This window comes from Haplochromis burtoni, unplaced genomic scaffold (genome assembly GCF_018398535.1).
Source record: "Haplochromis burtoni strain Fernald_Lab_line unplaced genomic scaffold, NCSU_Asbu1 Contig_54, whole genome shotgun sequence".
Taxonomy (NCBI): Eukaryota; Metazoa; Chordata; class Actinopteri; order Cichliformes; family Cichlidae; genus Haplochromis; species Haplochromis burtoni.
In genome coordinates, this window is record NW_024582415.1 from 1,869,091 (window position 1) to 1,883,724 (window position 14,634).

The window sequence follows — 14,634 nt, forward strand, 5'->3', positions numbered from 1 at the left end:
TATGCATTTAATTAAATTGGACAATAACTGGCACAACGCTACACAAGGAACTGGAAACAATGGGTTCTCACAACTGATGCAGGGACCAGGGGGGTGGTGGGCATAGACACATGTACAAGCTTTGTTTCTCTTTATTCTCTGCATGAAAAACGAGCACAATGAACACTATTATTTGGCTTCATGATTTTAATGTATTCAAAAAAGATTGACAAAGGCTGTTTTCACTGTTTTCTGCACAAGCCTGACTGTATTTTCCTCTTGTGGTTGTTCTCTCAACAAATATGGCTTTTAGGTTATAATGATTGCGTGTTTTATGTTCTTTTTATGTTTATGTTCTGTTCCAGAAGCGACACATTAAAAGTCTCACAGGACAGAAAACTATAGATCAAGTGCGTCGGTGTTCCCATTTGCGTCAAAGTATTTCTAACAAATCGAGAGGAGGGGGTGTGGCACCGCACAACCTCGCACCTCTCTCTCTCTCTGCTTTGATGGAGTGGTTACATAACAGAACTCGACATCCAGCTAGGCAGACCAACTGCAATACAAACAACTGACTGAGCTCTCGTGCGCGCGCGCTCTCTCTCTTTCCTCTCTCTTTCTTTCTCCACGCCCCTATCTTTCATCCAAGTCCTCCTATAGGTTCGGTACAGAGGTAACAGAAAGACAGTCGGCTTTATAAACATCCACTTTGTTCACTCTGCCTCTCTGCTTGTTCCATTTCTTTGGTTTACCCTCGTTCTCCTCAGCACGCACCAAGATGCCCAGCAAGAGAAAGAAGAACAAGCGTCGTATGAGAAGGGTGGTAAGTGGTGGCATGCGCACGTCAGGCGTTTATTCTTAAATTAAGTATAGAGTATTATGGGATTTCTTTGTTCAATTCACTGTAAAATAATGGTCTGCAAAAACATGGATTTAAATGTAAAATACGCGTTTTTGCCTCTGTGAAAAAATGAATGAAGCGAGTGCTTAAATTGTAAAACAAATTTCGTTTACATTTTCTTTCCTTTTTTGCGCATTATTTTATTTTTGTTATACTTAAGTCAGTTTGGTGATTGTTTGGCAGATTTCCACTTTGTCGTTGCTTCTCTCAGACGCCTCGTAACCCGTGCGTAAAATCTGGCAACGACAAAAGACCGTACCAAAAAGGTACCAAAACTGGACCTAAATAAATAACATATAAATTTCACACATATTTTTAATTTTGACGAGCATGCTTCTGGTTTCTATATTAGAAGAAAGAGACAGAGAAATTGTTGATTTTGTGCTCAGCTCCTGTGCGCAATGGATGTTCTCGGTGCGCTCTGTTAAATGGTTACGGATAGAGACTAAACGTTTATGCACATCTTGAATTTCTTATCATAAAATGCGATAAGTTCCATTTTCTAGTATTTTTTTTAAATATACTACGAAATGACCACTTGCCTGTTTTTCATGTTCTGGACCAAAAATACAGTAAGCCACACAATGCAGTGCAGTACACAGTACTTCAATACAGTGCTGCTCTTTGTAATTCAGTATGATGAATTCGCTTTGCCAGTTGTACGCTAATTCAGCCGAATGACTGGAGACATGTAACTTTTCAACATTCAGTGCCCAGAGGAAAAGGGGTGTGACAGAAAAGGTGTGTGTGTGTGTGTGTGTGTGTTGGAGGGGTGGGTGTGGGGGGAGATCAATGAGAAAATCACACACATATCTCCATAACGCCATACTCCATAACCCAATACTGTTCTTTAGCATATGTTTAATCATTAACAATATATATTAATAAAAAAACAACTAAAAAATAAAAGCATGCACTGATACACTGTTGAAGCCCAGTCATCCAGCTCTGGTAAGCCTTTTCAGTGCAGACTTCTTCTGGCATCCTTCCTCATTGCCTCTGCCCCTAACCCCCACCAAACTTAAGCTTCTGGCTGGCTGACCAGTGCATGACTCTGAACACCACACATCTGTATTTGGTAATGTGTTGACTGAAGGAATGTCTTGCCCCACTTTAGCCAGAGTGGACTCTGTCTCTCTCATTCTTCCACAGTCTGGCAGTGACAGATGAAAATGACCCTTAAAGTCATTCACAATTCAATTTTATCATTGCTTTACCTCAGGGGTATCAGAGCACAGGAAGCGAACGTGTTTTTGGAACTTTCAGACATATAGCTGAATGATACTCAGGTCACATATGCCTTTGTATGTGTGCATATGTGTGTCAGTTTCACAAAGACTGAGAAATATGGTTAAAACTTTTTATCATTGGAAACAATGTATTACTTTGTCATAGGGATGTTTACAGGTGATTTATGGGCAAAAATCAGAAGTTGTTTTGATTGTGTCTAGCTAGATACTCAGAGATATATGCGCTTTCATACACATGAGCTTTTGGCTTACAGCATGGGTGCAGCACTGCGAATACCTTACTGGCCTTCAGCCTAACAAAAGCATTTTCAGGGAGTGATTGTAACCTGATTATAACCTGATTATGATGTGATTAGCCCCACTGTCTGGCCTGCGGGGCACCCATCAGTGCTGCTGACTCGCACGGTTTCCGTTCCCGCTTCACCAAACCTGTCAGGACCGGTCTGATTCAACTAATTAGCTCCCATTATCTAACTAGCTTTGCTGTGTCTACTCCCAGTTTCCCCCTCCCTCTAGTGGTCTGTACTACTAAAACCTCCATCAAAGCCTGAGGGGGTTTTGTCCAAAGCTGAAAAATATGTTGGACGTGGCTGGTATGGCATGCCTGGTATTCCTGGGTGCTAAAGTGACAATAACATCAGTATCTGAACACGATAAAGCCTCAAGAACATCTATACCTCATACACTGTCATTTGCCTTTCTTTGTATTTCACTTTTATCTTTTATTATCTTGTTTTACATACTGAACATGTCTTTGAAGCCATTATAAATGAAGTGTCACTTTTGTTTTGCTTGGAAAGGCAAATGTTCGCAAACTTTGTATTTTCCAAATATCACTTTTTTGAGAGAAAATATCAGTTCATGTTATCATGAGCCAACTACATGTCAGGGTTAAGATAACTGTATGCCCAAAAACTTAAATAATGCCTCTCATACTACTATCAGAACGGTAATCAGATGTTATTGTATCTTTCCTGCCCTGCAGCAAGCCCAGAGAAGAGCACTTGAAGAACAACATGCTGCCAATCCGCCGGTGAAAGCCAGCCGGGGGATTGCAGTGAGTGCACCCCCTGCAGGAACCACAAAAAAAGCGGCTAAAGCTCCACCTCCAGCTCCAGCTCCTGCTCCAGAAAAGATCTCACGGTCCATTCCTGCTGCTGTTCCTACTGTAGAAACTCGCAAACTAGAACCAAAAGCAGAACCTGTTGCAAAGCCCATTCCAGATGAAGTACAGGCACCAGACTCTGAGGTTGTGTTGTTGGAGCAGACTCCAGTGACAGCTGAGATTGAAATCCCAACACCTGTCACTGTAGAAGCACGAGCTGTTGAGACTCCATCAGTGAAGCCCTCTACAGTTGAAGCTAATGTAGTGCAAGAGCCTGAACCCAAGATTCCTGAAACAGAACCAATAACTGAGGTAAGAAACAGATATCGCAGCCATAAGTCTCCCATGTGCCTCTGTATGCAGAAATCTAAACTTAAATCATGTCTACAAATATTTCCAACATTTCGCATGCCAGAGTCAACAGTTCTAATGTTTCACCCGGCATGGGGATCACTGCCTCAGCTACTGCAGCTATCCCACCTTAGGGAAAGATTGATCGTTTGTCTTTTCTGGTTTTAACATCAGACATTATACATTAAGCTTCAGTCACAAAGCCCTCGAGACCCTCTGGCAACTTTGGGTGAAATTTGTGTTTAACGACCTGGAAAGTGATTTCTGGAGGTTGCTAATTCTAAAAATTTTAACTATAAAGGTGAATGGGTTGTGTTGTACTTTTTAGTTTCACTACTGCTTGGTGAGTAGTTTACAAACAAGTGATCGTTTTCCATGCACACTGCTAGTAGCTTTGACAATCTGCTAGGGACTAAAACAATCTTGGTCGAGCACCATATACCTCTTTGCCATTGCTAGCAACCATTTGCCAACTGGTTGCAGAACACACAGATTTCCCTACAGGCCAGCAGTTGTCTGGGAGCTGCTGACCAATCTCTAGGCCTGAGTGAATGGGGCTTTAGCAATCAGCAACTGTCAACATCTTCTACAAGCCTGGTAAGTTGCAGTAAGAATCAAATTTACCAGTGTGCACGTTTCATCAGAAATATAGTTCTATGGACATATGAGTGAATGAGGTCCACTCATAGGTGAATGAATGCTTCCTTTAAATAAATGTCACTGGGATCAAAATTACATATTGTTTGTATGAGATTATATGGAAACAGGCTGTTTTTGTAGATGGTTTCTCTCTATTTCTCTGATGTTGCCAGGTCAAATAGTATTTGCTGTGTTTGGGGCCTTATGGGAAAAGGGAGCTGGAATTGTTGGAGGTAGTGAAGCGAAGGGAACAACATGTTCTATTTAGCAAAAAGGTGGAAAGTAGGAGAGAGACTGAAACACTGGGAACAACTTTTTAAATGGCCATTGTCACCTACACTAAAACAAAATAGTGACCCTGAGCATGCATGTTTTTTGTTGTTGTTGTTTTTTGAACAGGCTTATTTGTTATCACAGATATTGAGTTTGTTATCAGTTACTTGTTTTTGGTTACTATCGTGTTGTGAGAAAATCTTTAAAACGTTACATCCATCGTGTGCATTCGTTTTATCTTTGCCATCACATAATGTGGTTTTGAGTCAGAGAAGATTGTGGATACAATTAAAAAGCTTACAGCATATCATGTGTTCTTTGTAAAGAAATGGATGGCTGTTGTCAGTTAATTTTAAATAGTTGCAATTTTTTCTGCAGTTTTCCTTTATGCAGTAATGTTTTCTCAACATTGTTTCTAGCTCATCTATAATTTACTATTTGCAGTTTTAAATTGTAAGTTGAGCTTTGTGCCTTGTAGCCATCTTGCACATATTTTGTGAACAGGATGTTCTGTTTTAGTCAGTAAATTGCACATGCATGCAAATCTGTGCGGCTTCTCTTCCAGCAACTGAGCAAAACCTTTTCCCCAGTATTAACTGGGCTAGATTTCAGCCCTACTCTACCCTAGTTAGATAAGCAGTTTAAAAAAAATGTCTGGATAGACAACAACCAATGGTGTACATGTATATGCTCACATGTGTGCCTAGCCTAAAATAAGAGGACAGAGGCAGTGCTACAGTATTTATAGCATGGCCTTTTGTTAAGACTTCACTCAGTGTTACACTGTTTCCCAGTTTTCCAGTGGGTCCATCTTATTCACTTCACTTGTGCCATTCAGTTAGGAGTTCTATTTGTAAACCCTCTATGGGTTATGCCCACTGAACCTTACAGGCAGCATACAGACATCTCTATAGAATGACTGCCTGCCATTGTGTAGTTATACTGTAGTGCTGTGGTCATTTCCACTGTCTCAGGACTTTGCTTCCATTCACCATGCCAGATTACGGTCAGATAACAAAAACTGGACATTTATGCAAAATTTTAAATGTATCATCATTGACTGTCATTCTAATAATGTAATATTTAATGTCTATATTATGAACTTTTTAAAATTTTGAGACAATTTGCAAGTTATTCTGTTGAGATTTATCAACGTTTGTTCGCAGACAACTTTTTCACTTGCACTGTTAAAACTATGACTTTTATCTGTAACATCACAAGTCCACAGATGGTGACAGTTGGTCAGCTGACTGACCAAGAGGTTTAATGGGGCTTTAACTCAGGTGCCCCTTGGGCCCAAGAGGCGCCCCACCACCTCTGGATGTGGCAGCAGAAAGTATAAACTCACAGCGGATTCTACAGACTGACTGAGTGCATTTACATTTTTGTGGCCTGAAGCAACAGTCAGTGCAACTCACCCTCTGTGTAGGCTGAACATTTTGTACCTGCTTCCTCTCCTATGTTCTTCCACTCCTCTCCTGTCCAATCTGCTACCCCTCTTTTCCTCATAAATCTGCTCTGCCTCTACACTTTCTAGCCTCTCACCACTTTCTTTATGACTATTTCTCATTCTCTTCTGCCTTTTCTATTCTCCTTCTCATTTTCTTTCCTTTCCTTTCTGCATGTTGCTTCTCCTCACTTCTGTTAGTATTCTGTGTCAGCTTGATCCCTTATGAACTCGTGTGATTTGAACCTTTACATGTTCCATGTCTAATTGATTCTTTGCTGGGTGGGCTGAGAGCTGGAGAATACTGAATATTTAATTCAATGCTGGGAGGAAATTTGTCTGTTTGAAGTGTGTCTGTATATGTGTGTAGTTTGACCTTTAAAATGAAGAAAATATTGTACATACAAATGTCCCATCCCCTGTAAATGGACCTATTATGCTCAATTCTAACTTCATGTTTTCGTTCCATCACTAGTGATGTTTTGCATAGTTCACAGTTCCAAAAAATAAAAATTATCTGTTATGAATCATTTCTAATTGATTTAGAAAGACTGTTGAATTTGATCTTTGTGCAAATCCATTTAGTACTTCCTGTTTTGTTGCTGGAAGAAATTGTTCGGCGTGTATAGACACTGTGCAACCACTGCTTTCTTTCCTCAGAGGCTAGGTTGATAATCTATCAGAGTTAAATAAAAAAATGTTAAAGTTACTGTGTTCAAAATCTCCCAACTAGATGTCAGTAAAATGGAGACTGAAGTCATCTGAATTCTGTTTTCTTACCTCTCCCGGTTCAAATGCATAATTCTAGCTATGGTAGCCACTGTAGGACAAACAACTCTGGCAGTAGATCATCTGTAGTGAGCATAGGCTGTCAGTTCCTATGTCTGTTTACTGTGGAGGAGGCTGTAAAAGGAGTCCGATATGACTTGAAGCTCACTCCTCTCTGATGATAATGATTCTGAGGTGAGTTAGCATGAACATGAACTTCTCTGTTCATTAGCATTGCTGTATTTGCCACAGTTAGTGGAATTTTGTTTGAAGTGGATCTATGATTGTTGGACTTGTTGTTGGACATTACTTGGATAATATTGGTCTACAACCAGCTGCTGTTGTTGTTTACCTGGCTTATTGACAGACAGTAGGGTCACACATCTAATCTGCTGACAATAAGTAATTATAATATCTGCACACATAAAAATGCACATTTTTGAGCGTTTGAGTGCTGGCCAGTTCAGGACATGAGGCTTGAGATGAGAAAGAAGTGTGACATTTTATGCAGGTCATCATGTCGCTTCTTTGGTGGAGGGGACCCATTCTAAGGCGGTAAAAGATAGGTATGATTCTTCATATCTTGAGTCTGAAGATAGAAATATGAATTAAAATTAGCCTTGAAGGTGCACAAACCAATACGAGTTCTTTTTCTCCTCTGTCTTTAGCGTACGACATATGTGGCCAGTCTCTAGCCACATATATAAATTAGAAGGAAACACGATGTCCATTTCGGGCGGGGCAACATAGCAACCTCCAAAAACCAGTGCCTGTTCCCTTGTATTTTCAATAGATACATTCAGAATTCATGAGCATGCATCTGTTTCTTTAAGGACATAATTATACACTTTGCCCTGTATAATGTACAAAATTATTTTTTAATGAAATTTTTTTTTTAAGTCAAAGAAATGACAGTACTTGGAGGATGGAGAAAAACGTGGAGGTAGTAAGATATCTTTGAATGTTATCAGGTTGTCGTGTGTCACTCAATGTCCAAATACATCAGTTTGAGTGATTCTGGACAAAAAAACACTCATATTGCTGATTAGCAGCCTGCAGGAGACTTTGCCCTATATTGAAGAAGAACTGGCACAAGACAGACTAAATAATTGAGTCAGACTATGAAGATTTAAAATATTTATACGCCGCTCTCTGTGATTGTCACTATAGCTCAACACACTTGGTTGCACAGTTGGTGTGCCACTGGCCATTGGCAGCATGGCTGCAAGATGGAAAAATATGGATGAATTCTATCACTATGTGAGCTGTTTGGTGAATCATTGTCTGGAAAATAACCGCGCCTATGAGTAATATAACAATATTGTGATGTGAATAATAAATGGTTGCAAATCAGTGTAAACTGCAAGACATTTATTGTATTCTGGTAAACATGTAATCATTCAAACACATTTCAGTATTAAAAATATCTGATTGTTTTTCCAGTGGCAACATGTTCACAGTATGTAGTTTATAATAAAAAGATGGAACCAAACATTTTTAATATTTACATTTTTAGTAGTTTTGTATTGAAAGGATTTGAGGGAGAACACAGATTTCATGATGTGAATGTGTTTTCTGTTGCAGGATTATACAGAGGGAAGCAAAAAGAGGGAATAACTGTTTTTCATGACATTGGGTTGTAATACCCCTGTAATTGCCCAGCTACAGCTATGCTCACACAAAGTGTAAGGGGAGTGCGTATGTTTGTGTTTGTGTTTGTTTAGAAAGCCAGTCCAAATTCCACTTCTAATTTTGGTAAATATTTCCATTTTTGGGTACAGAAAAGACTCGAGCTGCAGTTTATCCTCAGGCCCATCACAGCTACAGATCTGCCACATGAACCGTTTTATAGAAGATTATTTGGCTCTGGGCACATTTTTAGTACTGCTGCATATGGGTGTGTGCCCCTCCCAAAGCTCGACCTTTAAAAAGTCAATACTGGCTCCAGTGCAACAAGAGGCACATATTTTTAACTGCCTGATATACTTGTTAACGTATCCCAGAGTGCCTTTTTTCAGGTTATGTTCTTTTTTCCATCTACACTCTGTTTTGTTGGATGAAGCATGTGTATTTTCATGTTTTGCTAACTTGTGAATAAACTCTTTAACCTCTTGTGCTCATAGGTCACACCCTCATCTGAAGCTTCAGTGGTTGCTGCCTCTGAAACTGAGGTAAATCAAATGTGTATTTTTATTCACATACACCCTCTTTTGTCTCCATTTAAACCAAACACTAGTGTGTTATATCTTTAGGCTAAGCCAGAAGCAGACTAATCATGTAACAGTTGAACAAAAGCTGAACTTGATGATTTACAAGTGAGCTAGACTTTGATTTTTGAGCTGCTTATGTAGATACTATAGAACATTTTTCTTCAGTGGGAGCTAAAAGAATTGGCACATCATGGAAATGGAATTCTTAGGTTAAACGTCCCCCTGGAGGCATTTTTCACACAAACATGCTCTGTCAACTTTTAATAGACAAATAAAGCACACTGGGTTTGTTAATTAGTTGCAAAAATTTATAGTTTAAAAAGTAAAATGCATAGATTAAATACAAAGTTTACATTTTACAGACACATAGATCTGTGTATGTGCTGGTTTTGCTGACTCTTAAACAGTTGCAGAAATGATGGCATGCATAAAAACAGTCTGACGCACAGTTTCCACTCATATTTTACAAGTTCATAGCAGCAGTCACTGAACAAGAAACAATTCTTTCAACAGAAAGGTGTTGAAAACTCCTGTGACTTAAGCCTCACATCGAATAAATAGCAGCTACGCTTTTCCCCTCAGGACAATTTCCTCTTATGCAAGCACTCAGATCACAATCTGGCTCAAGAACTCCAAAAGTTTTCAGAGAAAAGAATCATATTTTTCTTTACAGTTTCATTGATCTGCAAACAGCTTAATATACGAACGATATAAATGAACTGAGAAATGAGAAAATGGGAATCAAAACAACCCAAGATTACAGTTATTCGGGCTTTTTATATATCATACACACTGCAGTTGTAACTATTCATTTGAAATGCAGGAATAAACATTATGATAAATGTGATAGATTTAACCTTTAACCGTGTTCTGATTAATTCAGTTATCAGTCATTCATAATGAAAGTTGGCTGTTAAGTGTCCTTTTCTTGGTTCCTTTCCAGATTCACACAGTTGATTCTGCGATCATAAAAACTGAGACGCAGGAGGTAAAACATGTCTTGACATTAAAATTGCATCATCATAACGACAAAATTGATGGTATATTTAATGTACTTTTGTTCTGTATGAACTGTACTCTTTAAACTGACAAAAACAACAAGAGTCACTGTTTCTTCTCTCCGGTGTCGTGTTTTATGTTTTTTAATGTGCTCTGTGTTGATTTTGCACATGGAGACAGAGGATAAATGTGAGAGACCGGAAGAAGCTGAGGCCCTGGCAGAGAAAGGTGCTGTGACTGAGGTCGAAGTGGAGGTGGCTGCCACAGAAGATATTGCCGTACCAGAGCCTGTGACACGAGCCTCTGAAAAAACAGTGGGAGATGCAGTTAGCGGTGGCCAAGTTTCTGCTGAAGCAGAGCCTCCTCTGGGCAAGGTGGTTACAGAGACTGTTGCTGAATCAGTGGTGGAGGTTGTCACAGATGTACCTGAGAGCGAACGAGTGACTGAAGCAGCTGTCAGTCCTACAACCCCAGCTGCTGAAGATGGTAAAGAGGTTTTGGCAGAGGAGAATACACCCGAAGTCCCTTCTGAGACTGCTATAAAAACAGAGGTGACACCTGATGAAAATACTTTCTTCTTCTCTTTTTGTGTTTTTAGTTTTTACAAGAATACATTGACTTTTTCACATTTTGCAGCCATCTTCTGTTTGTATAGCATGTGTCCTATATATTAATGAAAGGTTTGTCATTAGCAGAACAAACGATCACAAGGGTAAGGTATTTTTTTTTCCAAAATTCAATAGCAAAGATTAAAGATACACTCTGTCCTATTTGTTTTTTTGTTTGTTTACATCAGCACACTCCTGTTGATTCTGTGGAGGTGGCTGCAGTGAGTATTTTTCCCTCTCTGTCGATAAAAAAGTAAAGTAGAAATTCCCTTATTACTTGTGTTTTAGATTATTTGGCAGCTTTTGCATGGAAAAAAAAGTACAATCTCCATATATGACATAGCAATGACATCAGCACCTGTGTTTCACAAGGTACCTGACACCAGCCCTGAGGTTACAGCACAAGAGGCTAAACCCAAAGAGGTAAAAAGATTTTAAATGTAATCCTCAATACAGAAATGTACTGCTCATATGCTAAAAACCATTATTTTAATTATTTTACAAGAACAGTTTTCTCTCTTATCTTGTTCTCCTTTGACATTCAGGAATCTGTGGCCACGCTGATTGATGCCACAGCAGTTGAGGAGTTTGTTGTGACAGAATCCGTCTCGGCAGTAGAAGTTGCCACTGAGTCTGCTGCTGTCCAGCAGGTGACAGCTAAGCAAACAGGAATTTACCAGTGTACATATGAACCGTTCAGAAAATCACTGAAGGCTGATCAGGTCAAATAAATTAACTGAAATTAAAGGAGGCTTACAAGTGACTGACACAAGAAGGAAAGGCAAACATTTATAGACTAATCCTGGGTGTTATTTATGGCAAAGAAGGTGGGGATATGTTTCTCCATCATATGTAGCAATCTCATTGCTGGAGTGCAGTTTAAATGTATCTTGTAGTAAATATTTAAATGCTTATGTACTGTAGTAGTATTATTATAAAGTGATGCTAAATTAAGTGTAGTTCCAGGTAATGAAATTAGATTTTCAGATTGTGGACATTTAGGGTCCGATTTAAGTCTTTCTTGAAATCGTATCTACACACTTGAGACTACAGAATTAAACAAATAAGGAATAAGAACATAAAAATATATGGTTAAAATGATACATTAAATTATAATACAAGGATTTTTTTTTTTTAAACGTTAAAATTATTCTGGGTTTTTTTTGTTAATTATTATGAGCAGTTGCTCAAAAACCTGCAGTATAATGTTCATGATAAAAACAGAAAAACTGCCGTTGTTCCTGTTGTTACATTTGAACACCATGTCACAAGAATGCTTTCTTCCTTTATTTAAAATTGTGCCCAGTTGGAGTGTATTGGACTTGAGTTTTAAATTACTGGGGTAGCTGGTTCCATCCTGATGCATTATTTTCATTGTAAGTAATTTTTCTCTTTTAGTCTGTTCAGTGGAATGGGCAGGAGGATTTTACTGTGTTTCATTCAGAAGCTCAATTTGTTTAGCCATCTAACATACCCTTCTTCTGTGGCATTTAGGAAATCTTACCCGTGAATGACACTTTGAGTGCCCAAACAAACTCCGTGGATGTGACAACTTCTGAGTTTGAACCTGCTGCTGCACCTGCAGAACACACGGTAATTATACTTTCTTAACATTCACATACTGTAACTTTGTATGGAACGCTGTCTTCTTAAGCATATATTTTGGGAACTTCCCTTAGTTTTTCCTCTCTCTCTTCCTTTACAGGATGCCGCAGAGTCAAAATGTCTGGACAGGCAGTCAGAAGCATCAAAGTCAGAAATCCGTGATGTGGAATGTCAGATGGAAATCTCTGTGGAGTCTGTGCAGCTCAGTTCAGTGGTAATACTTTTTTTTTTTAAGGAGCATTGTAAATTTACTGAGTTAAAAATGAGACATTTCCAGTATGGCTTTTCTAAGGTATTCAGAGATGAGCGATAGCTTGATGTTATTAGTAACATTGTCTTGTCAATACTATCAACAGGAGATGCCAGTGGAGACGGCGCTGAATGCACACATTGTTCCAGAGGTCTCTATCGAGGGCTAGAGCCACATCACAGAGATCAGAAGATCTATTTTTATTTGTAAGTCTCTCAAAGTACATCATTAACCTGGACTCTTATTATTTCTTTTTATTTTATTTTTTACTTTCTGATCTTCAAATGACTCAGTGTCTCTTTCAGAGTCCCCATTTTTTCTTTTGGAGGACTTGAAGCTTGCAGGGAGGCACCCAGCTGACCTTTTCATTTTTTAAGGCTTAAGACCGGACTGCCAGGAAATCGAAGAGACATCCACACTTTGAAGTGCCTTTTCCTGCCCTGGTTTCTGTTATAACATCAAACCAGATGTCAACATGCAAAAAATGTCTGCATTCAAGGGAGCAGAAGAATAAAACATATTGTGGCTCCTTTTATACAGCATTTACCCCCAAAACCACGTACAATGATTTTGTTTTAGCAGTGGAAGCAGAAGTGCCGCAGAGATGATAATTCTCTCAAATCATACTGGACAGGCTCTGATATTTGTCAGCATGTCTCCATCTCTGTAGAACATCTGCTTCCACACATGCATGTAAATACTGTAGCATTTAAGAATGCACCTCCAGTTTTTCCTTAGGCCCATTTTCAAAACGTGTTGTTTTTTGTTACTGGTTTCAAAATCACTGACTTACTGCTTAGTAGTATTTTTCCACCATATGTGATATATACATACAGCTTTTTCTCTGTCCTTGAACTGTCTCTATCTCAAGTAAGGGCCAGCACTAAGGTTAATGTGATGCTAAAACTACATCCTGAAGTTTTAGGTTTACTGGCCACTGGCAGATTTTGAGTGGATGAGGTCAGTTTTTGATTCTTTTTTTTTTCCTTTTCACCTTTTCCTATTTGCAATTCATCGTATTTAGACAACATGATGTGCTACAGTTTCATGTTGAAGTCTGTGTTGTGGAGGGGAAATGTAATTGGGTTGCTGTTGGGCTGCTGATGGGCATACCTAAACTTTGAAATAAAGCTGTACCTGATTGGGATGTCTGCATTTTACTTTATTATCAGAGAATCAGTCAGTGCTGGACTGACAAGAACTTCAATTTTAAAATCTTCCAAAAATGAAACGTCTGTACAGGGTTTTATTTTGTGATTGTTAAAGAACTTTATGCCTGTTTTCTCCAGAAAATTATTAGTAAAACTCTGTTTTGTTTTGTTTTGTTTTATCTCTTGGGAGTGCAGCTGAAAAAGACAAATAATAGAGGGACTAAAGCTTCAGAAATTGCATTTGGGCCAGAAGATGTGAAAGAATATTTGCAATAAATAGCATGAAGTCTGCAAGCTACTTCAACCTGAGCTGCACGTCTTTTTATTATGGCAACAGTAACTCAAATAAGAACAGGAAACAGGTTACAGTCACCAAAACTGGATAGCAGAAGATTGGAAAAAACACTTCCTGGTTTGCTGAATCTCAATTTCTGCTGCAACATGTAAAATCTGGCATAAACAATGGATCCATCGTGCCTGGATCCCTTCTTCTATCTTCTGTTGTTGGCTTCTTCCAACAGGATAAAATCCTGGCTTCAGTTAAATATCTTTCACTTGTGTTTCCTGGAGCTCCATCCTGGATGCATGCCCTGGGCAGGATTTGAATCCTTGACCTATTATTCCAAAGACAGTAGTAATGCCACTACACTGAGAAAAGGCAAAACCCCCCAAAACAAACAGGCCTAATTAAAGTTACTTATGAGCTTTTCCTAATTTAGAAGACTATTTGGTTCTGAATGTGAAGGCTCCGCTTACCCCACCAAAAAAGAAAGAAAACAACCAAATATTTGCCTCAGGTCAAAATGATTTTAATTTTTTTGTTTTTGCAATGAAATCTACATTCATATTAGTAGGATGTAATTTGGTACAGCACACTGCTGATGCGATGTGTAGTTTTGTTTTTTTTGCCATCAACACTCTTTATACTGTTATGTCATATTGTGGATGAGAGACTCAAGTAAACTTCAAGCATCAAAATAACTTTTACCTCTTTTCATTTTGCTGGCCCCCTTGTTTGAATGGTAACAAAATTTCAAAATGGAAAACAGAAGCAAAAATTTGAAAAGTTGTTTTAAGAAAAAAAAAAAAAAAAAAAAA

At 38.7% G+C, this 14,634-nt stretch overlaps 1 protein-coding gene across 2 annotated transcripts; it reads left to right on the forward strand.

Annotated features, from left to right (window-relative positions):
* Nucleotides 1-521: 521 nt before the first annotated feature.
* Nucleotides 522-13,532, forward strand: si:dkey-164f24.2 (calphotin). 2 transcript variants are annotated; one of them, XM_042220748.1, is made up of 12 exons: nt 522-802; nt 3,116-3,547; nt 8,837-8,884; nt 9,867-9,911; nt 10,084-10,473; nt 10,719-10,751; nt 10,903-10,953; nt 11,076-11,180; nt 12,025-12,123; nt 12,236-12,349; nt 12,492-12,591; nt 12,691-13,532. In XM_042220748.1, exons 1-11 carry the CDS (start codon nt 758-760, stop codon nt 12,552-12,554), a joined length of 1,425 nt encoding a protein of 474 aa, XP_042076682.1. In that variant the 5' UTR covers nt 522-757; the 3' UTR covers nt 12,555-12,591; nt 12,691-13,532. The 2 variants fall into 2 exon arrangements, with proteins under 2 accessions (XP_042076682.1, XP_005924576.1); XM_005924514.2 differs by having other exon boundaries at nt 524-802; nt 10,099-10,473.
* Nucleotides 13,533-14,634: the final 1,102 nt, after the last annotated feature.

Bases quoted from the DNA above. Each gene is read 5' to 3' on its own strand.
- si:dkey-164f24.2 (XM_042220748.1), top strand. From the start codon at position 758: ATGCCCAGCAAGAGAAAGAAGAACAAGCGTCGTATGAGAAGGGTG. The intron at 3,548-8,836 runs GTAAGAAACAGA...TTGTGCTCATAG, and splicing joins AAACAGAACCAATAACTGAG to GTCACACCCTCATCTGAAGC. The intron at 8,885-9,866 runs GTAAATCAAATG...GTTCCTTTCCAG, and splicing joins TTGCTGCCTCTGAAACTGAG to ATTCACACAGTTGATTCTGC.